We start from the raw sequence: 27594 nt of genomic DNA, 5'->3' as shown, positions 1-27594 counted from the left end.
GTGATGCCTCACTGCGCGACTGTTGCATATGCAATAACTATAGGCTTGCACGCCTCAATGGTTAGGAAGATAGCTCCGTGTGTTAGGTGTTATTTGCTCACATGCCAGGTCGCAGTACCAAGTCTCCTCTCTCCGAGGTAGATAAACTTGAGTATGCGAACTTTGGTGATGGTAACACCCAGCATACTCCAAAACAATACACCAGAAAGACAAACATAGCACCAGTATGGTGCTGATCTACTGCCCGTTCCTCCAATCCAGAGCCAAAGCAAGCCCGCCCCGCCCCCACCATCTGGCGTAGCGGACTGAATGCATTTTCCGGTGGGATAGTTCACCGCGTTTTACCGCAGTACGTGTGGAACAGGCAGGGGGGTAGGCGGGCGGCGATAAAGTAGGAGGTGGGGGACGAGTGAGGGAGATCTGAATAGGGGCCTGGGGAGCTGACCGTCCATCAAAAGCCACTGCAGTAAAATGTCCCAGACGGCCAGAGGGCGCTGGGCAGCCACCCCGAGTAATGACCAGAGTGCACCCCTTGAGTGAGGTCATTGGTAGCCAAATTGAAGACAGTGAGGTCCGGCTCATTAGGACGGAAAAATGCCTGTATTTCCGGGGGCAGTGAACTACCAAGCGGCCTGACGTGCCGGGAGTTCAGGCCCCTACCAAAAAATAAAAGCCGGTATCACCGGTGCCGGTAATTGCGGCAATACCATCCCATGGAGTCGTGTGGGTTTTCTAATAGGAATGGTGTAACACCCAGGAGGGAATTTGAAGCAGCAACCGGACCAGCAAGGAATGGGGACTTACCGGCGGGTCCCGGGTGGTGTAAACGGCAAAGCCAGTTTGTCCATATCATGCCGGAATAACCGGCGGGATACCAGCAAAACTGTAATGAGGTGTTAAAACTCATATGATATGGTAATCATGGGCAGACCATCTTACACTGTACAGTGATACTGTCACTGTGCTATCTTCTGTGAAAATGCTTGACTGATCACATTGTGCAGCTGGCATTGTGTAGCCCATTCCCGGATCTTTCTTTTTTATGAGTATTATACAAGGGGCAGTACACAGGTGGGGGCCAACCAAATGCCACAAACCGCTGGCGAGCTTTTTTTCAGGACTTCTTTTGGTTACATAAAAAAGGTGCTCACATTCGATACCGATTTGTTACTTCCGAGCGCCGGAGAACATTTTCCATACAGTCCTCACCTAACTGGGGCTGGTACTCATTTATGGACCTCCGAAGGATGAAAAGCTGAGCTGGCCATGCTGGGATGTGAACCTGCACCTGCAGCTCACACACAGACTGCAGGAGCGAGCGCCCAACCCGCTGGGCTATCTTACCAGCACATAATGAACCACACTCGGCTAGTCAGTGTCAGATGTTGAAAAGAAACAGGTGAACATATTGCACAGTATATTTTGGGCAGCGTATGCAAATCTTTGAAATTCAGTAGTAAATCTCGGATGAGATTCCTTTAAACTCACTATGGGACACTGGTACTTTAACGCTTTCGTTTATGATGGAGAATAATAAGCTGCAATCGTGCTCATTTTACAGAAAATGTTATTATAAGGTTGTTAAATAAAATAACACTGTCATGTTGGTTTGTAATGTGATTTGTGTGAAGTTGTACAAAACAAGATATTATTTTAGTTCTTGAAAGTAAAAAGAGTCATAAATAAAGGCTCCTTGCTGAACGACATGAACCGGGAATGAATGTGGTCGTGAGCCAAATGCACAGGCTCGGCTCAAATCCCAGCATGACCCATGGTGTGTGATCTTGGGCAAGCCGTTTCCTAATAGTGTCTGTTAGCAATCCGCAAGTGTGATTTAGTTCTCACGGTATGCTGCATATTACATAGTAATAGTGACTACTGTACTGACCATATAAGTTTAAAAAAACAACTGAAAACCCGGATTGGACTTCTCTAGGCACTTTATTCTTATTGCCAAAGGGGTCAGGGTCGGATAAACACACTGGCGGGTTTAGAGCACGTGTGGTAAACGCTGGTATTCCAAGTCCTTCCCCCTACTCCGTGATTCAGGGTCTGCACTGGACTTGTCTGGACAAGTGAAAGGGTGACTCGCAGTCTCTTGGACTGTGTACTCCTCCAAACCCTTCTTTCGTGATTCTGTATCTTTCTTGGCTGGTGCGGGGGTCATCGTGGTAACCTGTTCGCCCTCCTGGACTCTGATACCAGGTACCAGCAGCACACAGAGGCGCAGCAAGTGGGGCCTAACGTAGCTAACGTTAGATACGCCCACCGCAGTGACTTTAACACCTGTAAGGGCCCACACAGCGCTGCAGACTTTGCAGCAGCATACACTGATGCGATATCCACTCTACTGACGCATAGCATTACAATGCTGCATCATGCATAGTAACGTGTTGCTTTGGTTGCATTTAAAAGTATATAATAACGAGCAGTTTTTTTGTCTTGCCCTACTATGCTTTTTTTAAAATTATTATAACACTTTCATGCTTGCTGAGAAAATCTCAGACTTATTACACTCTCCCCAATATTATTGACGTATGCTGTACCCCTTCGTGCAGGATTGTAGAAAGTGTTGATGCCCCCCTCCAGCATAAAAGGGTATGTTGAAATAATCTATGCCCCCTGTGTGGGCCCCCTTTCCCTCACTGTGGGTATTGATGCAGAAAGATATTTGATTTTCTACGCATTGTATCCCTTGGCTCCCTTCCCCCACAAGTATGTCACCCAGTGCCCTGGCTGTCTGCACTGACCAGGAGGGGGAGCACTTCCAAGCTATGGCATCTCCCTCAACCATGTATTGTGTTGAGCAGGAAGGCCTATAAGAGCTGGCTCTCCAGATGTGTTAAACTACAACTCCCAGCAGCCCTAGCCAGCTTAGCCGATGGCGAGGGACCATGGGAGGCAAAGTGCAAAACATCTGGAGAGACGCAAGATGCAGACCCCCTGCTCTACAGAAAGAGATGCCACCGCCTGTGACGAGGGTCCACCCCCCCCCCCCCCAAAAGGATCAGAAGAAAGAATTAACAGTGTATGGGCATGCTGTTCAGCTGAACCCCTTCATTACAGGTAGGAAGGTATGCAGACGAACGCGTAATGCCATCGGCAGCATGGGTGCCAACTTGGGATTTTCACTATGGGGCCAGAAATGCCACCACCACTGCCCGGAATGAGAGCAAGCGACCAAGCGGTGCGAGGGAGGCCGACTCCCCCACTGCTGGACACAGTTCATTTCACAACACAATGTTCAGAAAATATTGGAAAAAGCCATCGGATTTACAGGCAGCTCTTAACATATATCTCGGCAACAGTCACTCAACCTGCTGAACTACCTTTGTAGATTTATGCTTTAGGGATTATAACTCAACGTTCAAAGAATTCAAAATTGGATGTGGCTCCCCGAAACTGCACGAAATCACCTGATTGCCAACAGCGCAGAGCGTGTGCAAAATGTCGCATCTCAACCCGCAGTCTCACTGATGATGTACAGCAGGGAGTGCAAACAACTTCAAGGGGACAAAGTGGGCTTCCTTGCATTATACAGCACGCCCATAGGCCTCAGAGCACAACATAAAAACATACATACGCGAGTTACCAATAAATAAAAAGCAGACCTAGAACAAAAAGGTATCAGACACAGTGGAAGAATTTTAGCCAACAGCTAAACATGTCCCGCGGGTACATCAAGGGTGTCGATTTAGGATCATTCCCAAATTGGTATATGATGACATATAGTCCAGGTTCTTACATAGACTCAAAAACATTGGTAAATTACTTTGGCCGCCCCCTATAATAGTACAGTCTGTGTTGCTCTTCTGCACCAATGATTAATTTGCAACCTACACAGATCTCAAGTCCTGTGTTGTTATACAGCTTTGCCCCACTCTTTGGTGCAGCCATGCTAACGCTTTGTTCATGAGCACCTCTCTTGGCCCAGGACCCCACAGTTTCTCAACATTAGTAATTATAATATTTCGTGGGTGCATAGAGAAAAAACCCTTAGGTTCGTATCTGTAACCTTTGGCATTCAGGATTTTCTGATGGGAATGGTGTAACACCCAGAATGGAGTTTGAAGCAGCAACCAGACCAGCAAGCTTTTTTTTTAAATGGCAGCTCGAATCGTCTGAGATTCTTGATTAACCCTAGCAGGACTTGTCAGGACAGGGGTGTAGAGATTTCTCTTATTAGTCACACCGGACACACAGACCAGCTGTGGAGACTTAAGTTATTTCCAAGCAAGGCTTTATTTTACATATGTACAATCTGTACATTGCTCTAGTTACTCTTGTTATAGTTACAGCACGCGTGGACATTGACAGGGACATGGGAAGGTATAAACATCACTCACAAAGGAGGAGACCCACCGGCCATCCATTCAACCCAGCTCAGGCCCCCAACTGACACTCACAGAACATTCACACACAGATCCACCCAACATTCTCCTGAGCTGCATTCATGCACCAACATTCTACAGCAAGCATCCAGGCCAGTGGCAAGACAATACAACATTACAACAAGGGGTGGTGCTGAATAACTATGGGGGCTATCTCCCATTAGGCACGCAGCCCCCTGAAGGAGTTGGGCGTTGTGCGGGCGGGGGACTTACCCAGCAGCTGTATTTTCCTCTGGAGTTCGGATATCTGCTCATGGAGAGGGGGCTTCACAGCCTCCAGGCTGACGGTGACAGGCATGGCCTCTGTCTGCTGTGCAGTCTCACTTCTGGAGGGCTCCCCTTCTCCTCTGCACGCTGTGCCTGCTCTCACGCACTCTGTTCCCCCATGGAGTAATTGGAATACCCCCCTTGCCCTTCTACCCCCTTTGCGCCCTGCAGGTGTCTTCTTCTTCCCTGCACTGATCTGCGTCTCTTTCTCGCGCTGTCCTTGTCTCGTGAGGCCGCAACACTCTCCCCTCTCCCGGGTTGCGCTCTCTCTGTTTATGGTCTCTATGGAGCCAGTCTTCGCATCTTGCCTTACCTATGTTACGGCCCTGAGTCCTGTTGCTCGGCAACCAGCCGCCGTCGCCCTTGGTAACAAGCTCTTCTGCACACACGGTTTCCCATTGGTTGCCTTGGCACGCTGCACGCTGTATGCAGACTAGACGCCGGCCGACCAATCACCAAGCAGCACTTTCCGAAGCCCGGCCCAGCCCTCGAGACGTCAGGGATCCCTCTACCGCACCGGAAGTAAACTCGTCGACCCGCCTCCGCCTCTAGGGACTACTCTTCACCACAGAGTACAGAGTTCTGATTTGATATTAGAACTCTGTAGTCTCCACCAAGCAACATTAATTCAAAAGTACTAGAATGCTACTAACTCCCAGAAAATATGACAGCGGTGGGCACCACTTTAGAACCTTTCCTTTTCTACGCAGCTAAACTGAGAAGAGAAGGTGGATAATTAGTTACTTGGCAACAATCCCGTTCCATTGGGCGTGTGGGGGTAGGGAGACGTGGTTATTTGCATTCTGGGACTTGTAGTCCTGGATTTATAACGAATAGATATCCCGTCGAGTCCTAGAAAAAAAAAGTGGGTTGCCTCTGTCTCACTCATTGGGAAGTGACAACACAAAATGGGAACATATCCCATAGTGACATATGAACATTTCATCATATAACATTGTGGCTTCCCTTGTGTATCCGAGGCCAGGTCCTTTACTGCTGTAAAGCATGTTACATTTTAAAGGTATTTGTACCGCGCACCATCACCAACTGAGTTGGTCCCCAGGCGCTCTGGCGGATCTATAAACGACAAGGTGGGATGGGTTAGTAAGGTGAAGAGGGAGTAGCATAGTGAGAGGAGTGAGGTTCTGTTGGAAGCTTCAACTCGGTATACACCGGGTGCTGAGCTTTGGTGCGAGCATTGGATCGGTGTCAGTCCGCGTCTGCTGTTGGTGCGGCTTGTGTGTTGCTGCAGTGTTGTGAAGTGCATGTGACCTGTTGTGCGACAGATGGTTGTGTGAGTTTTTTGAGCGAGATAAGTATGCAGAGAGTTTGAGCTTACATTGGTTAGTGGGTTACCTGACATTTAACATGCTAACATTCACGGTTCTGTCTAAGTGTAGCACTTGCTGACCTTCATTATTCATTCTAAGTGTGTCACTTGCTAACATTCAAGTTTCACCTAAGTACGGTCATGCTAACATTCATAATCCTATCTAGAAGCGACGTAGGCTAATGTTCACAATTCTATCTAAGTGTGGGCATGCTAACTTTCACAATCTTATCTAGATGCGACACAGGCTAGTGTTCACAATTCTGAGTGTGGCACATGCTAACATTCAAGTTTCACCTAAGTGCAGGCATGCTAACATTCACGGTCCTATCTAGATGTGACGCAGGCTAATGTTCACAATTCTGTCTAAGTGCGGGCATGCTAACATTCACAATCTTAACTAGATGTGATGCATGCTAATGTTCACAATTCTAAGTGTGGGCGTGCTAACAATCATAATCTTATCTAGATGAACCGCAAGCTAATGTTCATCAGCATTGATTTGTGTTGTTTGCTGTTATCTCTTTTAAAATCACAATAAAACATATGAAACTAAAAACATTTCAATTTGGCTCTCACAATTGGAGAAAGTGCACAGGACAAAAAATAAGCATTTGCCAAGGGCAAAGATTGCCCTATTACATTGCTGGCTAAGATGCCGTAACAGAGCATGTGCTGTTGAGCAGCATGCTCTGATTACTTACCAGCAATCTTCATTACTCCCAGTCCTACTCTTCCGCGTCACCGTACTTATCTCATGAGGCCCCTGCCTCCGACACAGGACCTTCTTTTATTTCCTTTAACTCCTCTCCTTAAAACACGGCATCCAGTTTAACAAATCCAAGCCGGAGCATGGAACCTTCCCCAGAGGGAGAGGAGGGTTGTCGTTAGTGTGACGAGGAAGAGTAGGACTAGGAGTAATGAAGATTACATGTATGTAATCAAAGCATTACCTCCACGTCCACTCTTCCTCGTCCCAGTACTTACCTCATGAGGCATACTATAGCAACAACGGGGAGAGATCCCAATGAGACACGGAGCCAGAAAAGTGCTGATCAAAAACTCACACAATTAAGAACTCCACACTCACATCCCAACAGACAAAAGCCCAACCCTGAAGGAACCATCCCCAGAGCAGGGGACAGTCAACCGGAAGAGGGTGACGAAAGTGCTGTGATCCGCCCTGGTGGCCGTCACACAAATCGCCTGCAGAGAAAACCCACTAGCATCTGCCCAGGAAGCAGCCAAACCCCTGGTAGAGCGACACTGCGTGGGCTGGCACAGGCCAGCTAGCAAAAAACCACAGAAGCCAAGGAGACAACAACACAGATCCACCGGCTAATGGAAAACCACAGAGGCCTTCTGATCCGCAGCAGCGGGCCAAAAGCAACCAAGCGACTATCAGACCGCCCGACAGGAGCAGCCCGAGTCAAATACACAAAAAAAACACCTGATGCACATCAAAGGCAGGCCAAGCAACCCCTTCCTGCGACTGTGGGACCCGAAAACGCAGGGACAACCAGATTCTGAAAGGTGCGAAACCGAGACACAACCCTAGGCAGGAACCTCGGAGCACACCGCAAAACCACAGGGTCCGGGAGAACCCGCAAGAAAAAGGGGGGCCACACAACAGAGCCCCAATCCCCCCCAGCTTAAGGGCAGACGTGATAGCAATCAGGAAAACAGGCAATAGAGTAAGGAGCTCAATGACTAATCAGAAAGGGGCACCAAAAACGGCCCTTAAGGTGCCTCAAGATCAAAAGGAGATCCCAAGGGGGAAGGCCCCTATAAGTACAAGGATGGGAAGAAGAGAGACCCTGAAGCAACTTCCCCACCCGAAAACCCCCTGAAGTACAACAGGCCATGGAGAATGGCCTCAAAATCTCTCCTAGAGGATGAACAATGGCCCTCCACTGGAGCCCTCAACCCCTGGTGCCTGGAGAAAGAGGGGTCAAAGGAAGACGGTCCAGGTACAGCCCCGCCTTGAGATACAGAACCCGCAACCACCACAGTAAGGAGGCCCACAGAGTCTGAGACACCAGGATCAAGGCCACGTAAACCAGAGAAGCTAGGAGCCAGTGGGAGAGTAGGTAAAACACGAGAGAGTGCAGATTAAGACGAGACCAAGCAACCAGAAAGATGTAAGACGCCATGGGTCCCTGAGGCATGATCAACAGGTGAGCCGTGACACACCGCCTCCTGAGAACCCTGCCCAGAACAGACAGCAGGCGCTGGACCCTCCCCAGGACAGAAAACTCCCCACCCCATCCAGGAGTTACTCTGAGCCCTGACAAACACCAGACCCGAGAGGGCTCCACAAGAGACAAACACCAGTACACAAGAAAACCCCCAGTCACACAATTCCTGGAAAACCAGCCGGAGACGAATAGGGATCGACTGCCGGTGGGCCACCTCGACCAACCAGGCGTCCATGTAGGGAAAACTGAAGGCCCATCAGGCTAAGATGCGCCACCAGGGGAGCCACCAGCCCGGGGAACATCCTATGGGCCGAGCGCAACTCGAACGGGAGCACTCAGAACTGAACGCTGAGATCCCACTGTAAAGCGAAGAACTACATCTGGCAGGGACGAAGAGACACGTAGTAACATGCAACTCGGAGACCCAGGGAAACCAACCAGACCCCAGTGCATAACATCGGGAGAATGTTCTGCAAAGGACCCATCTTGAAGTGTTTCCCCCAGAGTACAGAGCCTCGAAGGACCAGAAACACCCGTGAGTAAAAACCCCCGACCCCTCTGTGGAAAAGGAACGGGCATGAAAAGCTGCCGTCAAAAGTAACTCGGTCAGAGCCATTGCCATCGCCAACTACTTGGGCAGCAAGCGGGGAACAGCAGTACGAACCATGCAAACCAAGACAGGGGGAGACAGGAAGTTCACCTGAGAACCCCTCCGGACAGTGTCCAGAGCCCAACAATTCGAGCACTACTGGGCCCATATCGGAAAAACACTGCAAGCAAACTACCAACAAGTTTGGAACCGTCAAAAGGAAGCTAAAGGGCAGCCTCCCACTGAGACCGCTCCAATCCCGCAGACGCACATGCCTGCGAGCCGCCACAGTAGCACCATGGCCAGGCACTCCAGCAAATGCCAGATCGGACAAAAGGGCAACCTGCCGTAGCATGACATCCAACAGCAGGGCACCGTCAGAGCCACCGTCAATGGCCACCTTTAACCTCCTGAACCACTCAGCACAGCCTCCGCAGTGTAGGAGCCATAGATATTCCCCCCAAGGGCCAGATGTGCACCAGCAGGAAACCACTTCTGACTGCAAACCACACACAGTTCACCGAGTCCCGGACTGCCGCCTCCTCGGCTGACCCAGAGGAGCTACCCACCAGACTAGCAAGGACATCATTGATAGTAAGGTACCAAAAAAGGAGTTTAACTATGACTCCGGAGGGGGACAGAGTAGTAAGGAAGGGAGCAACGTGCAACACAGCATTCCAGGGCTGCAGTCATGCTGGTTGACGGCCAATCGAGTTGAAAACAGAGAGCATGTTAGCTGCAACAGACATCCAGTGGGAAAAGGAGAAATGTGCTTTAGTTTCACAAAAACAGGTATGCAATGGTGAAAAATGGTTGCAAAAAGTAGCAGAGCTGTGAACTGCAAAAAACAAAGTAGCGGAACACCAGCCCCCAACCGTCCCCGCTCGCTTTGACCACTGCACCCCCCTTTTCCTTTCCATGTCCTTCCTGGACAAGGAACATGTAGCCGACAATTTCATCGACCTCTTGCGAAGCTCAGGAGAGGAGGAAGATGAGGAAGAGGAAAAAAAGGGCAAGGAGCCTGAACTGAGCAGTTTGCTGGCCCATGGCGCAAGCAGCACAAACACAGCAAAAACAGGAATGCCAGCATATGTACGTCCACTAAACTCCAGGAGAGACCAATCACCCAATTCCCCCGGCAACGGACCGTCACTGCCCTGATACACCTCCATGCCCACCGGAGAACACAACAACAAAAACCCTGCCTCGCTCCCCTGAGGAGGGTCCCAACCTGCACTCTGGGAGCACAAACACCACCTGTAGTCCACCGGGTCCTGCAGCATTCCGGAGACAACAGCACGTGCCATGACTTCTTCATATGAAAGGAAAAGGAAAGGGCGAGGTGCCCTAGTGCAGCATAGCGATCACCCATGGTGTGCAGGAACAACAAACATGCATGCCACTAGCTGAGTTTAAAATATTGACTTGCACCTCAATCAGCCATTTTACTTTCACATACCTGAGAGGTGGCCTGGACCCAGCATGTTGTTGCTGGGGGACCCAGGTGACCCCTGTTGAGCTATCGGGATCCCCCGATACATATCAACTGCAGGCCAGGATAAAACCCCACCAACAGGGAAAACAAACAATCCATCCCCATGGGAATGGGCCGTTAGATTCAGCGTTCCCCTCAAGACACGGAGAAACATGAACACGAAAAACTCCCCTCTCCTCTGGAGGAGGAGCCCCCGCCCCTGTAAGGGTAAAACAGCGGTAATGCTGCAACAAATGGAACGCAGAGTCCCGCTGGGCCTACCGGAATGGAAAAAGCATGCAAATGCTCCCCACTCAGCCCCCGCCCCGGGGCATGCCTCCATGGCGGCTTAGGGCCAGGCAAAAAACCGGGAGAGGCTTCCTGCTCAACCGGGACCCAAGCTCGCAGGGAGCCCGGGAGCACGCCGCACCTGGAGGAAACCGGGGCCCTGCCACACAGCCCCACCGGTAACTGTAGCTCCCCAGAATCCCTCGCTGGGAATAGTCCAACCTGCCGGGGGCAGGAACATTGTTACTGGATACTGTTGGTTAACGAGAGGAGTTATAGGAAATAAAAGAAATAGAAGAAGGTCCTGTGTCGGAGGCAGGGGCCTCATGAGATAAGTACTGTGACGAGGAAGAGTGGACGTGGAGGTAATGTCAATATGTACATTTTACTGCTCGATCATCAGTGATTTGCATGTGGTCTTGTGGCTAAGTGTCTTGCCTCGCAGCTAAAGGGTCTGCGTTTGATAGTACGTATTGTAATCTTCATTGGTGACCCTGCGTTCCTCTTCCTCCTCCCAAAACTCATTTATGAGATATAATGATAGTATTGGAAGGCTGCTATGACAGACCACATAGTGTGCTGCTGCGCACCCTATCACCATTTATTGTGGTCATTCTGAGCCCTAGAGTGCAAGGCACAACAGAGCACATAACATTTCAGTGTCACTCTCCACGTTTACATACAGCACAACTCATATGCTTTTGCCGGGTGTTACCTTCCCTGTAATCAGTTTATTCACCCACCACGCCCATTACATGCCCATACACTTCAATGGGATCTCACCCGCCAAAAACAAGGTGTTTTCACCCTCCCTGGGGACACAAAAGGTTGAAAGCTATGTGTTTAACCTATAATGTCTGGTAAACGGGTTTCGCCAATGTGAGGGAGTAAAGGGCCGTTTGGGCCCCCCTGTACATTCTATACGAAATGGACCATTTGCACACGCACTAGCAGGGGACGCCTCCATTGCCCTTATGCTAAAATCAGCATAGGTGGGGCTATTGCGAGATACACTTGGCTTCCATTTTGTGTACCCTCGACTCCATCTTTGGACTAGGCCGCACTCCGATACTACGAAAAAGCTTCTCTCCTCTCTCCAGCACCGCGCACAGCGCGCTCATGGCCCCTACCTTTTCTTCCACTGTCCGAAGCTTCACAAATCCCTTTTTCCACGGATGCGCCAGGGATAATTCAAACAAATAACAAAATGTATCTTCTCACTCTTCCTCTGAGATCACTGTCCTGTGTGTGAACCGGCTTGAGCCATGACTTGTAGCTCATCCATCTCCACAAACCTGCTCCTGCCCTTTCGTTAGGGACAATTCTCATTTATGGCTAATTTCCCTCACCTAGTGAGTCCCCCAGTAGCTTTGCTGGACTTCTGGAGTTAATTTGTTTCCACTTGGTAAGAGTGAGAGCTTTTCCCCCACTCTTACGTGTGTTTTGCTGTGTGTTTCCATCTGTTTTTGTGATTGTGGACTCTGAAGTACACCACTTCAGTAGTCCCCTTCTTTTTGTGTGTCACACAGCACCTTCAGTGCCGTGGAACAGGGTTGTCTTTGAGACTTCCCTCGACTCCATTTCTGAGGCGACTACTGTCCCCCAGAAAAGGGTAAAGTTACCATTAACTTTACATAGTCAATCTACCACAGATCCAGTACACCCCATCTTCCATGGAGTACTGGAAAGGGTTAACTCATACTCCTTTTTATCTGTACCTCCTAGAGCATTGTTTCGCTCTTTTAACCTTTAGACTTGGCTGGTGGCAGTGGTATCTATCCTAACTTTTCTACCGCAATTATATTAGATAAACGTGGTGCTGCTCTTGGCTATTATATTAGCCTCGAACATAAACCCGCTTGACCAAATCGTCTTTCTTTTGGCTCCGGTTGGGTTTATTCACCATTTATTTTTGTTAAAGTCCTTCTTGTGTTTTACTTTGCGCGGCAAACTAGGCTCGCCTTCTTTGTTCACTGTCTTTTGGCGGGCTTCGGCCCAGAAGCCCTCCTCAAGGCACCTGGGTTCCTAGGTGGGCTGAATGTGAGGGAGGGTTGTAATCACCCCCTGCACAGGGTATCCTAGGAAACCCAAGTCACACTTTGTCATGATTGGCCAGGGTAGTTGTCCGGGCTGGACAACCCCCCTGTTGGGTGATTGACAGCCAGGCTGCATGAATGAGGGTTTTTCGCATAAAGGGCAGGTCTCTTGGGCTAGAAGTCAGAGAGTCGCCACTGGAACTACACGGAACCGAAGAGAAGCAGAGAGAACGACGGTTGCTGCAACTACCCCATCCCGGTGAAGCCCTGCTGCAGTCCTGAGCTTTCTGCCCTTCAACGACTCAGAGAAGATCCAGTCCGGAGTCTTCTTCCCTTGAGCTTGGTGGGGATAACCAGCTCATCTTCCACAGACAGAGGATCTTCTTCCGTGGTCGAAATCGCTGCACACTGCTGTAGTGGTCCGGATAGCCACCCGAAGAGCCTCTCCTGTTGTTAAGGAGCGCACCTTTTATTCCGTATCGCTGCTGCCGGCCTCATCCCTGTCAGACCCCCTTCAGACGTCCTCCTTCTCGACGAAGCTCCAGGAATCATGGGTCTGCGGGAAACCAACAGGAACAACTGCCAGGGCACCAGCTGCACCATTGGAACAAGGTACTGAGTTCTGTTGAAGAAAACTGGGTGAATCCCTTTTTCTTCATTTCCAAGGCTTGACCTTGTCTTCCCTCCTTCTTATAACTTTTGCTTCTGAACATTGAAAATATAGAAGTATTTTTTGGCTCTGTTGAATCGTGAACTGTTAGACCGTGTGATCTTCGGCAACTGGCCCTGGTGTCCTTAGACCCTTTGACTTTTGAACTCCCGTCTCTAAGCGTTTCTTGATTCTGCCTGCATAACCAAAATATTGTATGTGATTTTTGCCTCCAACACCGGTAGCATTTCATGTCACGGATACGTGTTTGTTTAGTAGACCGAACTGTCAAAAAGGGATCGCAATCGTATTCGCGTTAGCGTGTTTTGTGCCTATCACCGGTTCATTCAAACACAGGGTACCTACCCTGAAACATACTGTACAAAGTGAATTGGTTAGTTGTAGTATATTTAGCATGTGGTTTTTATTGAAGTTTAATAGAAGTGTTGTGTTTATAATGAATGGTTTAAAAATAAATGTACTTATATTTTTCTACCTGAAACCTTGAGTCAGTGTTTGCTTGAGTCACAGTAATTGTGGTCCCTTTGTGTAATCTCTGCTACTGCTCATATACTCTTGAGATAAGCCTGGCTGCTCCGCTACTGCTACCACTCTGACATAGTAGTACAGTCTTGTACCAAAGGTAAAACTTGTATCACCACCTGTAGTCTTAATTGTGTGTAGTGGTCCCTAAGGGCACTGCACAGGATTCTGCCTAACACTGGTGTACAGCGGTGAGGATTTGGAAGTAGAGTGATTACACTTAGAGTGCTGCTGTTGCTTGGGTTCAACTAACCACAAGGCTAACACCACTAATTCTATTTAACTAAGAAATCATGTCAAATATGGAAAACTACACTGAAGAGAGTCTTTTACTCTATACTGCTGAGGTTCTGAGAACCATGTGTAGGGACAAGAATATCTCTGGTAAAGGAAAGAAATCTGAACCGGTTGCAAAGTTAATGGGAAAAAGTCTGGAGAGTGGGTCAGAAGGACCTATCACTCCAGCAAATGTGGATTTTGATGTTTCTGATTCTAAGAGTGTTAATTGTGAAGAAGTGGATGAGTCCTTGCTAGGAAACCTTGCAACTCCCTTGGCTGCTCAGAATGCACAACCTCTGTCCACAGGGACCCCCACAGGTCCTACACTTACTCCTGAGTTTATTGCACTTGAGAAAATGAGACTTGAATTAGAAGTGAAACGTATTGATGCACAAACTGCCATGAAACATCAAGAGTTAAGGCTCAGAGAAATGGAGCTGAACCATGAACTAGAAATGAAGAAACTGTCTCTAGAAACTGCTTGTCTCCCAGAGTCCTCTAGGTCTTCAAGCCCTAAGAGACCCTGTATGCCAAAGGAAATGATTGGTATGTATGAGACTAAACTTGATATTTTGGATTGGTTAGCAATGTTTTAGTACAATCATGGGATTCAAGGTATCTCAGGGAATCAGTTGATTCCTTGGCTTTTCTCTAGGCTCCCCCCTGTTGCAAGTGATGCTGTAATGGAGTTGGGGGAGGAGGATAAGCAGGATTATGAGTGTGTGAAACTAGCATTAATAGCTAGGTTTGGGAAAACCCCTTACCAGTATCTTAAGAGGTTTAGAACCCTCAAAAACCATGATGGTACCCCTTGGGCTACCTGGGTGCGTAAATGTTTGAAAAACCTAGATGGTTGGGTTAAGGGTTACACAGTGAACACTTATGAAGGTTTGAGGAATCTTGTAATGTTGGAGTCCATTTTTGATGTCTGCTCTCCTGAGCTTAGACAGCACTTGGCTGATTCAAAGGAGATAGATCCTAAGAAACTAGCTAAGGCTGCTGACTTGTGGGTTGCCAACAGGGCCACTAACAAGGATTCTGGGGCTACTCAGAAGAAGGATGAAGGGAAGCAGCCAAAGAAAGACAACAATGAGAATTCCAATAATTCCAATCCAAAAGAGGGCCCCAAACATAACCAAGGTAAGCCACAAGGTAAACCAAATCAGGCTATTGTACCACCTGGTTCCACACCAGATGGAGGCCAGGGCAAGCCCCCATTCCAGAGAGCATTTGGAAAAATGCTTTGTTTGTGGGTTGCCTGGCCATGTGAAAGGAGATCCCAAGTGTAAGGGTAAACCTTCAGGGATCAGCACTGTCTCCTTAGCCTTCTCCCAGGTGGATGAAGTACCTATGACCAGTGGAAGCTTTCAGCTACTAGCTGATGAGCCCATGAGAGTCTCAGCTAGTGTTTCTTTAGTGTCCTTGGGTCTTTGGGAACAACAGAACTTCGATGTCTATAACTCAATCCCAGATAATACTAAAGAGTATTATAAAGATAGTGTTCTTGTGAATGGTCAGGAGACCCCTGCCATCAGATACACTGGAGCCAGCATAACTGTGGTTGATGAATGTTTTTCCAAAGTGAAGGATGTTGCTAAGGCACCCCAACACTTAACAAAGTTAGCTGGAGGCCCTGTGCAAATGGTTCCCCAGTTACCAACTCTCATCCAGTGTAATGACATAACTGTCATAATACCTGTAAGTGTGCAAAATAACGTACCTGGGAGGGTCCTGTTGGGTAATGACCTTAAAACTCTTGGAGTTGTGTCTAGCACCCCCAGGCCCCCAGCAGAAGGAAGCAGGAGCTCACCAGGTCTGCAAGGGAGAGAACCTTAAGAGGCTCTCCTGGGGACACGATAGATGAAGCTATCACCCCAAGTCCACAGGACTTACTTACTGCCATTGCAGGTCAAGAAAAGACAAAGGGGAAACCTAAGTCTACCAGCAAGTAACCAGCAACCACTCCTGTGCCCAGAAGGACATCTCCGAGACTGTCCAAAGTCACACCTGTGACTCCCACACCAGCTGAGGCTGAGTGTGAGGTTCAACCTTGTATGTCAAACTAGATACTGAGGAATCAGATCTAGAAGAGGATCATACCTTGGTAGGAGATCTTGACCCTGTTGACCATCCTGAGCTGCAGTCTTTACTGGCAGAAGGTGGACCCAACAGAGAAGATTTCAGTAAGGGACAAAGAGAGTGTCCTACCTTGGAAGGTCTTCACCAACTGGCAGCTTCTCAGCTCAATGGGACTGAGCCTGGGAAGTATAGGTTGTACTGGGAAGATGGCCTCTTCTACAGTGAACCAACTGAGTCAACCCCTGGAGACTACAGAAGACATGTAGTACCTCTAGTGAACCGACTCCAGTTTCTGCAGTTAGCCCATGAGGTACCTTTGGCTGGTCACTTAAGTTTTAAGAAGACCAAAGAAAGGCTATCTACTGGCCTAAGATGGGTACAGAAGTAGACAAGTTCTGCAGAAGCTGCCACACTTGCCAAACCTCTGGCAAGAGTGGATCCAAGAAGAATGTGGCACCCTTAGTGCCTCTCCCAGTGGTGGGAATTCCTTTTGAGAGGGTCGGGATTGACATTGTTGGTCCTCTTGACCATCCCACAACTTCAGGCAACAGGTTTATCCTGGTTGTAGTGGACCATGCCACTAGGTTTCCTGAAGCTATACCTATGAGGACTGTTATGGCTCTGGCTGTGGCTAAGGCCCTACTTGGTATTTTTACCAGAGTAGGTTTTCCTAAGGAGGTGATATCTGACAGGGGATCAAATTTTATGTCCCACTACATGCAAACCATGTGGAAAACCTGTGGAGTTACCTACAAGTTCTCAACTGCCTACCACCCCCAAACCAATGGACTGGTAGAGAGGTTTAACAGAACTATGAAGAGCATGATAGGTGCTTTAGAAGAACCCCTTACAAGAAAGTGGGACCTTCTACTGCCATGCCTTCTCTTTGCGTACAGAAAAGTCCCTCAGAAGGGAGTAGGATTTAGTCCCTTCGAACTTCTTTATGGCCATCCTGTCAGAGGTCCATTGGCACCTGGAGGGGTTGGAGAGTGCTCCTTCCCCCAAGCCAGTCAGAGTGACTGACTATGTGATAGGTCTCAGGAGGAGAATGTCACACATGATGGCAGAGGCAAGTGATAACTTGAAGGCTGATCATGCTCTGGTCAATCATCGGCATGACCAGAAGGCTAACATGGTTGAGTTTACTCAAGACCAGCTTGTTCTTGTTATGGTTCCCACAAGGCAGAGGACCTTGCAGGACAAATGGATAGGACCCTTCAAGGTTGTGGGTAAACTTGGAGAGGTGAACTATCTGGTGGACTTAGGCAATTCTAAGGAGGCTCCCAGAGTCTTTCATACCAACAGTTTAAAGGCTTATGTCTCCAGACCTGACATAGGAGCTTTGCTTCTAGTTTCAGCTCAGGAGGAGGAGAGTGAACCTCTGCCTGACCTCCTCAGAGGCTTACCATTAGATGAGCAAGTGGAAGGAGTTAATCTCTCTTCCAGTATCACATCTGACCAGCACGATGAGTGCAAGTTACTGTTAAATCAGTTTGCCTCTGTGTTCTCACTTTTACCAGGCTTGACCCCTTGGGGCCAGCATGACATACACACTGTTGACTGTTTGCCTGTCAAAAGCAAGGGGTACAGAATGTCAGACAATGTCAGATCCCACATAAGGAATGAGGTCAACAAGATGCTTGATCTCGGGATATAGAGCCCTCTACTAGCCCATGGTCTAGCCCAGTTGTGCTTGTACCAAAGGCAGGATCCAAAGAGTTGAGATTCTGCATGGACTATAGAGCTCTAAATGCAGTCACCATGACTGATGCCCATCCTTTGCCTAGGACAGATGAGCTAGTGGACAAACCTGGTGCAGCTAAGTACCTCAGCACATTTGACCTAACGTCAGGCTATTGGCAAATAGCCCTGACAGACCATACCAAGAAGAAAACTGGTTTTCCCCCTCCCAGCTGGCCTCTACCAATTCAAGGTAATGCCTTTTGGATTAAAGAATGCACCTGCTACATTTCAGAGGATGGTCAATCAGGTTCTGAATGGAATGGAGGACTTCTGCATGGCATACTTGGATGACATTGCAGTGTTCAGCCCTACATGGAAAGAACATGTTGAACACCTAGGTTATGTATTGTAGGCTCTTGAACAGGCCAATCTGACCATAAAGGCAAGCAAATGTCAAATTGGTCAGAGTTCAGTGGTCTACCTTGCACATGAATGTCATCTCCTCTCCCGAATTTCCTAAAAAGATCAGGTGGAATGAGGAGGCCTAAAGAAAGACTTTTGTCAAGCTCCAGTCCTAAGAGCTCCTGACTATCACCAACCCTTCATTGTACAAACTGATGCTTTTAATGTAGGTATAGGTGCAGTCCTTAGTCAACTGGATGAGAAAGGTAGGGAACACCCCATTTGTTTAATCAGCAGGAAGTTAAAGGATCCTGAGACAAGGTGGGCAACAACAGAAAGAAAATGCTTTGCTATTGTGTGGGCACTGAAGAGTTCTAGACCATACTTGTATGGATCTACCTTCACTATTCAGACTAACCACCAACCCTTGACATGGCTGATGCAAATGAAAGGGGAAAACCAAAAGTTACTCAGATGGTCAATCTGCCTGCAAGGATTTGATTTTTCCATTGAGCACAGAGCAGGAAGTCACCACAAAAATGCTGATGGTCTCTCTAGGATGTTTGTAACCGACTAGAGGTATGAGGTCCATACAGGAGTGGTTTAAATCCTCCTGTTCCTTAGTCTGGGGGGGGGGAGAGTGTTAGGGAGAATTCTCAATTATGGCTAATTTCCCTCACCTAGTGAGACCCCCAGCAGCTTTGCTGGACGTCTGGAGTTTATTTCTTGCCACTTGGTAAGAGTGAGAGCTTTTCCCCCACTCTTACCTGTGTTTTGCTATGTGTTTCCATCCGTTTTTTGTGATTGTGGACTCTGAAGTACACCACTTCAGTAGCCCCCTTCTTTTTGTGTGTCACACAGCACCTTCAGTGCCGTGGCACAGGGTTGTCTTTGAGACTTCCCTCGACTCCATTTCTGAGGCGACTACTGTCCCTCAGAAAAGGGTAAAGTTACCATTAACTTTACATAGTCAATCTACCACAGATCCAGTACACCCCATCTTCCATGGAGTACTGGCAAGGGTTAACTCGTACCTCTTTTTATCTGTACCTCCTAGAGCATTGTTACGCTCTTTTAACATTTAGACTTGGCTGGTGGCAGTGGTATCTACCCTAGCTTTTCTACCGCGATTATATTAGATAAACGTGGTACTGTTCTTGGCTATTATATTAGCCTCGAAAATATACCCGCTTGACCAAATTGTCTTTCTTTTGGCTCCGGTTGGGTTTATTCGCCATTTCTTTTTGTTAAAGTCCTTCTTGTGTTTTACTTTGCACGGCAAACTAGGTTCGCCTTCTTTGTTCACTGTCTTTTGGCTGGCTTCTGCCCAGAAGCCCTCCACAAGGCACCTGGGTGTCTATGTGGGCTGAATGTGAGGGAGGGGTGTAGTCACCCCCTGCACATGGTACCTAGGAAACCCAAGTCGCACTTTGTCATGATTGGCCAGGGTAGTTATCTGGGCTGGACAACCCCCCTGCTGGGTGATTGACAGCCAGGCTGCGTGAATGGGTGTTTTTCGCATAAAAGGCAGGTCTCTTGGGCTAGAAGTCAGAGAGTTGCCACTGGAACTACAAGGAACCGAATAGGAGCGGAGAGAACATTGGCTGCTGCAACTACCCCGTCCCGGTGAAGCCCTGCTGCAGTCCTGAGCTATCTGCCCTTCAACGACTCAGAGAAGATCCAGTCCGGAGTCTTCTTCCATTGAGCTTGGTGGGGATAACCAGCTCATCTTCTACAGCCAGAGGATCCTCTTCCGTGGTCAAAATCACTGCACACTGCTGTAGTGGTCCGGATAGCCACCTAAAGAGCCTCTCCTGTTTTTAAGGAGAGCAACTTTTATTCCGGCCTCATCCCTGTGGGGTGCAGACCTGCTTCAGACGTCCTCCTTCTCTACGAAGCTCCAGGAATCGTGGGTCTGCGGGAAACCAACAGGAACAACTGCCAGGGCACCAGCTGCACCATTGGAACAAGGTACTGTTTTCTGTTGAAGGAAACTGGGTGAATCCCTTTTTCTTCATTTCCAAGGCTTGACCTTGTCTTCCCTCCTTCTTATAACTTTTGCTTCCGAACATTGACAATATGGAAGTACTTTTGGCTCTGTTGAATCGTGAAATGTTAGACCGTGTGATCCAATGCAACTGTCCCCGGTGTCCTTCGACCCTTGCTCCGGCCCTTTGACTTTTGAACTCCTGTCTCTGAGCATTTCTTGATTCTGCCTGACTAACCAAAATATTGCCTATGATTTTTACCTCCAACTTCCTCTGGGGAGCTCAGGTGCTAAGTGTGTTTTTACCCCGGTAGCATTTCATGTCACGGATATGCGTTTGTTTAGTAGACCGAACTGTCAAAAGGTGACCGCAATCGTATTCGCGGTAGCATGTTTTGTGCCTAACACCAGTTCATTCAAACACAGTGTACTTACCCTGCGACTTACTGTACAAAGTGAATTGGTTAGCTGTTAATCTGTGGTTTTTATTGAAGATTAATAGAAGTGTTGTGTTTATAACGAATGGTTTAAAAATAAATGTACTTATATTTTTCTACCTGAAACCCTGAGTCAGTGTTTGCTTGAGTCACAGCAATTGTGGCCCCTTTGTGTAATCTCTGCTACTGCTCATATACTCTTGAGATAAGCCTGGCTGCTCCCGCCACTGCTACCAGTCTGACATAGTAGTACAGGCTTGTACCAAAGGTAAAACTTGTATCACCACCTGTAGTCTTAGGGCCTCATCACGAGTTGGGCTGTATTCCCGGCTGTAATACCGCCAACTGTAATAGCTCTAGCGCCGACCGGTCCAGCGGTATTACCACCGGATCACGGGTTGGTCCTTAACGGTAAATCCCCATTCCTGAATGGGTCCATTGGATCCAATGGCGAATTTTCGGTGCTAATACTGCGGGCTAATGCAGCCGGCTGTAATACAGCTGAAAACAGGGATTTTCACCTCCAGGAAAAAGCTGGAGGTAATGCAGCCGATTTAGCGCCCAACTCGTGATAGGGCCAGCCCTTAAATGCGGCGGTAATACCGTTACCATCGCATTTAAGGGCTACAGCCCAACTCGTGATGAGGCCATTAATTGTGTGTAGTGGTCCCTAAGGGCACTGCACGGGATTCTGCCTAACACCTTTTACCCCCGCTGTTGGAAGATTACTGCTAATGTAACCCTGTGCCCTCCTAAGTTATTTTTTTGATGTATTAGAAGTATGACCATGCTGTGCAGCCCACCCCAGAGTTCCCCCTTCTAAATCCAGACCTCTGTCGCAGTATATTGTGCCCTAAAACTAACATATGTCATTATACTCCCCACTTGGCTTGATGTGCTAAGAACTACCCAGTCTCCCAGGTTATGACAGAGGACAAGCCCCCTAAGCCCTGTACCTCATAAAAGTCCAGATGAAGGATGATGTAAATATGTGTATGCAATTTATAGGTTTGCAAGATTTACTCAAAGGTATACCCATGATTGTTGTTTATTATATGTCTAGTGGTAATTTCTCATGCCAGCTTAGTTAGTGTCAACTGTATCTCACTGTGCCCTAACCCTCACCCTCACCCCATCCAGACAAAGGCAGCTGGACCTCGTGACACGCACCCTCCCGCCAACTGGGCAGACTATCCTGAGGAAGCAGCGCCTACAGAGCCATATGGGACATCACTCTCCAGCCAGTCATGTGCAAGCATTGTAACCTATATTGTGATGATAGTTTGCTTTATAATCCTGTGTAATCGTAATGTTTGCCAGAGCCCTCTCGAGGCAGCAGAGTTCTCTGGATGCCAATTTCATATAAAGACTTATTAACCTTGCAACCTGTTCTTGTAGTCTCATTCCCTACTGAGATGTTGTTATGCTTGATATATGCTTGATCTAAAATGGTGCGGGTGCGCACTGCATTCTGGGAGCGCTCTGAGCCATGTTGGATATTTACTTCATACCGCAGTGAAACGCTGCACACATTTTTCTGAGTTTTAGATTCACAGTGCTGAGACAAACATGCTTTTTCAAACCTGGTATGCGGTTAAGGCCATTTCTGCTGGTAAAGCTAACGTTGTTATGGCTTGCTACTGTTCTCCGTGGAGCGTGTTTTTAGAGAAGGGAGGCACTGTGCTTCTTGGGGGGAAGCTCTCCATTGACCCAGCTGGCAACCGACTACTGTTCCTCAACTGCGCAAGTGCAATTTCCAGAATGTTCGAGAATTGACTCCCCTTTGTGGAGTGTGTATATATGCGGAAGCCCGGAGGTGGTCAGGTGAGACTTCAGCCGGAGAAAGGACGCTTACGTCTGGCCTTCCTGTGAGCTGTGGTGCTCTCGGCCTGGCTATTCACGGGGTCTTCCAGCCGTTTCTGGACAAGATGAGGAATCCTGTTACGCTCACGGTGATGTATTCTTTTGACTTCTTTACTTCTTCTGTGATCTATGCCCATATTACTTTTTGTGAGTTATTTCTTTGTACTTTTAAGCTTTGAATAAATAGCTGTAAAGAGCTGATTTATCTTCTAAGAGTGCGTGGCTGTGAGTTATTGTGTCTGTCTGTTTATGGTTCAAAGTATTTGCTCTATAATTGCATTGATGATTTATGGATGTTCCGTGCACTTTTCGGGGAAGAGCAATACATTTTTGGCATCACAAACAGGATGCTCGTGATGAGTTGTTCCGAGTATCCAAGAATCTGTTGAAACGTAGATAGGATTTGGTTGTCGTGTAAGTGTGGGTTTTGAATAGTGACGTTTATTTTCGCTTTTGTAAGTGTTTGAGTGCCTGTGGGATTGATTGCAGTGTGGAGAAGAAAATATATAGATTCAACGAGGTTTTGCTTTGTTTGCGATAATGAGTAGTTTGTTTAAGAAGAAGAACGTTACGGCTGGCGGTGACTGTTCTGATGTTGTTATTCCAGGTTGGACTAAAAGTCTGTATGATAAGTTGGCTCAGGCGTGGGCATGTGGTGCCGGTTTAAGTGAAACATGGGATCAAGGATTGGGAGATGCCGATCCGGCTGATGTAATTGCATGCTTGCAACAAGTTCCAGTAGAATGTGGCAAAGAATGTGCGGCATTAGGTAGGCGAGGTTGGGTTCTTTTGCATGCTTATAGGAAAGTACATCAAATGAAGGTGGAAATGAAAAATGAGGTTTTGCGATTAGAGAGAGAGCTAGCTGCAGAACGGCAGACTGCGTTAATGCAGCAGATTCAAATGAAACTGTTTAAAGATAAGGCCGACACATATCAGGCAGTGGCCAAGAGGGCAGCAGTCCGAGTAGCCCGGTATAAGTATAGGAAAAGACGGGGAGGGGTCAACAAAAGAAAGGTGGCAACTGTAATCGTTACCGCTGGAGTAGACTGGGATCCGGATAAGTGGGATGGTGATATTTTTGATTCGACCAGTCTAGAAAGTAGTTCCGCAGATGAGTTTGACCCCAAACCAGAGGCGAAACAGAAACAGTGGCGGCGAAGCCTGTTAGAAGACGGCGAGCTGGACCACACCCGCCGAATCCTGGTGGGGGTATGGTGGATTTAACCACTTTTGAGGATTACACACAACAGGAGGTTGGGGAAATGATTACCCGTTTGAGGCAAAAATCAGGGGAAGCTTTATTGACATGGATGGTGAGATTGCTAGATGGGGGTGCTGCAGGGTTGTTGGTAGATTCTACTGATTCACCGCGTTTTTACCCCTGTCAATTGACACCAATGTACAGGAGGTCTTAAGAACAGGACCGCCCCCTGACGCAAATGGTCAAGATACGCAGGTGTCTTTGTTGCACCTGGTAGCCCAAGCATGTAACCGTAAATACCCTATTACCACAGATTGGCCCAGTGAAGAAACAAAGTGGTATATGTTGAGAGAAGCAATTCAAAAAGTCAGAGAGCATGCAATGAAAGAGGCGATTCACATAGATGCTCCTGATCACATGGGAGCCGTGCCGCTCTCAGTTTCAACTCGAAACATGGTGATTAGAACTGCGCCACCCGCATACAAAAGTGTCATTATGACTTTGCTCGTAGGTATGACGGGCAAGGCTACTGATGAGGTAGCAGATGCCATTCGGCAACTTGCAGATTTGGGAGAGTGGGATAAGAGCGATAACAAGCCACAGGAGAGAGAGGGGCGTAGTGAGAGAAGAACCGAAGGCAGGCGGCAAGATAGCAGAGACTCCTGAGTGTCCCGAAAAGACATCGTTTTGGCTTTGTTAAAAGATGGTGTGCCACACGAGGAAATTGATAGCATTGAAACCAAAGTAATGTATGAATTATACAAAAAACGAGGACTTGCAGCCAAAGAGAGCTATAAACAGGTTAAGAAACAAGTAGTCACCACGCCACAGGGGGACGCCTCACCTTCTGCTCCCCCTGCGGAAGAACAAGCCAAAGGGTCTATGGGGACACCTTCCCCGTACCAGCCGACATATGCTGATTTGAGAAAGGTGGTGAGTGCGATGTTAGAGGCGGAGGCGAGTCACACTCATTCAAAGTTTGGCTAGGGCTTCGGCCAAGCTCCGGGAGCGTTTGCCCGCATAAAAGTGGATAGGCGGCCTCATGTTGATGTGAAGATTTTTTGGGGGTCAGGAAATGCACATGGGGCGCGAGCATTGATAGACACCGGGGCAGAGGCCTCTTTGATTCATGGTAATCCAACACGATTTAAAGGAAAACAGTTTACGATTACAGGTTTAGGGGGAAAGGAGACCCCCGCAGTACAAACGCGAGTGGAGATGAAAATAGGCAATTTAAAGAGGCAGAAATACCAAGTGTTGATTGTCCCGATACCTGAATATATAATTGGCTTTGACATTTTGGAAGGGCTAACCTTGGGACTTGGTGAAAAAACGTACCAGTTTGGGGTGAGTGCATTGATTTGTACACCCATTACCGTAGGCAAATTGAAGATGCCCCCAGTGCAAGTGCCAGTGGCAACCAAGCGGGTAGCCATGAAACAATACCGCATTCCTGGGGGCACAAGGAAATCTCAGACACCATTAAAGAGTACGTAGAGGCGGGTGTATTATGCCCTATTACCACCTCATGGAACAATCCGCTCTGGCCTATTAAAAAGGGAGATGGGTCGTGGAGGATGATGGTGGATTACAGGGAGTTGAATAAACATACTCCTCCCTTAGTGCCCGCAGTGCCAGATGCTATTACCTTGATTGAAAATGTCCAAAAGTTTGAGGGGACTTGGTATGCAGTGATCGATTTAGCTAATGCATTTTTCTCGTGTCAATTGCTGACGAGTGTCAAGAACAGTTTGCATTTTGTGGGGTGGACGTCAGTACACTTTCACGAGACTACCCTTGGGGTACATGCACAGCCCGACTATTTGTCACCGGCTGGTGGCAGAGCACTTAGACAAGATACCGTGTAAACCTGACACACAAATCTCTCATTACATTGATGATATTTTGATCCAGGGCAAGGATGAGCACAGTGTGCAAAGTCAGCTAGATGTCCTTATGGAAGGATTGAAAAAGGAAGGGTGGGAGATTAATCTGAGTAAAATTCAAGGTCCAGCTGAAACAGTGATATTCCTAGGGATACAGTGGCATCATGGGCATCGAAAAATGGTGCCACAAGCTCGACAGAAAATACTTGAATTCACCACTCCAACGAACAAAAAGCAAGCTCAGCAGTTTATAGGACTGTTTGGGTTTTGGTGACAGCACATTCCGCATTTAGGGCAGATATTGGCCCCCCTCTACAAGGTGACACGAAAGAAATATGAGTTTCAGTGGGGGGAAGAGCAGCAGAAAGCCTTTGAGATGGCAAAAGACACCGTGCAGCAGGTGCTTGATTTATGGCCCTTGAAGTAAGGCGAAATGGAATTAAATGTGTCTGTGCAAGACAATTATACTAACTGGAGTGTGTGGCAGAGACAAGACAGGAAACGTGTGCCATTAGGGTTTTGGAGTCGTAAGTTGCCCGACGCTGGTAACTCATATACTCCGTTTGAGAAGCAATTACTGGCATGTTATTGGGCTCTTGTTGATACCGAGCAGATGACGTTGGCCCATGACGTATTCATGAGACCTGAAATACCAATCATGCAGTGGGCACTAAGCTCTTCCAAAACGCATCGTATAGGACATGCTCAAAAAGCCAGCATAATTAAGTGGAAATGGTATATTCAAGACAGAGCCAAATCAGGAAAGGGTGGAGTAGCAAAACTACATGAGCAAGTAGCCAACATACCGCCCTCAGATTACATACCACCGGAAGAGCCTGAAAAACGTGAGTCTCCCGTGAAATGGGGAGTACCTTACAGTGATTTGACCGTGGAGCAAACAGAGCATGCTTGGTTCACGGATGGTTCAGCCCGATACGTGGGAACTGACCGGTACTGGAAAGCAGTGTCGTACAATCCCAAAACAAAAAAGATGTTGACAACGACAGGGAAAGGGAAGAGCAGTCAGTTTGCAGAGCTTTACGCAGTTTACCAAGCTTTGAAACAAGAGACCCCTGGTCAATGTCATGTGTACACAGATTCATGGTCAGTGGCAAATGGATTGGCAGTGTGGTTGCCAACTTGGCAAAAGAATGGATGGAAGATTCATTCAAAAGAGTTGTGGGGAAAGGAACTGTGGCAAGATATTGCAGAAATGTTGTTACAAAGTGAAGTCACTGTATATCATGTGGACGCGCATTGTGCCACAGATTCATTAGAACGTTGGTTTAATTCTGTTGCTCAGTGGATGCAGAGGCTCGGGAAGACGATATGGAGGGTTTGGCCAAATGGGCCCATCAGAAATGTGGGCACCTTGGGGACAAGGCTGCTATCAGGTGGGCACAAGCTTGAGGCATCAGTCTTCCTTTAGAAATAGTGAAAACAATCATTTTGCAATGTCCCGTGTGCCAACACCAATTGAATACACCTATACCTCAGATTGTCCCAGGCACATTGAGAAGAGGAAAATTACCAGGTCAAATTTGGCAGATTGATTACATCGGTCCTATGCCAATCAGCAGAGGTTGTCAGTATGCATGCACTATTGTGGATACATACTCGGGATATTTGTTGGTTTTGCCGTGCAAATGTGCAACCCAATTGAACACCATCAGGTTGTTAGATCAGATCATATTACATTATGGAGTGCCTTTGCAGATTCAAAGTGACAATGGGTCACATTTCAAAGGCAAACTAATCCAAGAATTTTGTCAGGAAAAGAGCATTGAGTGGATCTATCACATGCCCTACCATTCAGCTGTAGCAGGGCTAATTGAACGAATGAATGGGTTACTGAAAGAACAGTTGCGCAAATCTGGAGATGACAGTTTGGCAGGCTGGCGTGATCGTGTGTTTGATGCGGTGCAAGTGTTAAACAATAGGCCTGTGTATGAACATGAAACTCCTTTGATGCGATTAATGACTTATACTGTACAGGTTCAACCCAATTC

At 47.8% G+C, this 27594-nt stretch overlaps 1 protein-coding gene across 2 annotated transcripts in view; it reads right to left on the bottom strand.

Moving 5' to 3' along the window:
* Nucleotides 1-4965, bottom strand: part of ODAD3 (outer dynein arm docking complex subunit 3) — a 125962-nt gene extending 120997 nt beyond the window's left edge. For both annotated transcript variants that reach the window (XM_069604228.1, XM_069604229.1), the window contains exon 1: nucleotides 4605-4965. In XM_069604228.1, coding sequence (XP_069460329.1) covers nucleotides 4605-4689 — 85 coding nt within the window. In that variant the 5' untranslated portion in view covers nucleotides 4690-4965. The remainder of the gene's footprint in view (nucleotides 1-4604) is intronic.
* Nucleotides 4966-27594: the final 22629 nt, after the last annotated feature.

Source organism: Ambystoma mexicanum, chromosome 3q (assembly GCF_040938575.1).
Source record: "Ambystoma mexicanum isolate Mex_15411 chromosome 3q, UKY_AmexF1_1, whole genome shotgun sequence".
Lineage (NCBI taxonomy): Eukaryota > Metazoa > Chordata > Amphibia > Caudata > Ambystomatidae > Ambystoma > Ambystoma mexicanum.
The sequence above is the reverse complement of the archived record's forward strand: the minus strand, read 5'-3'. Positions and strand labels throughout refer to the sequence as shown.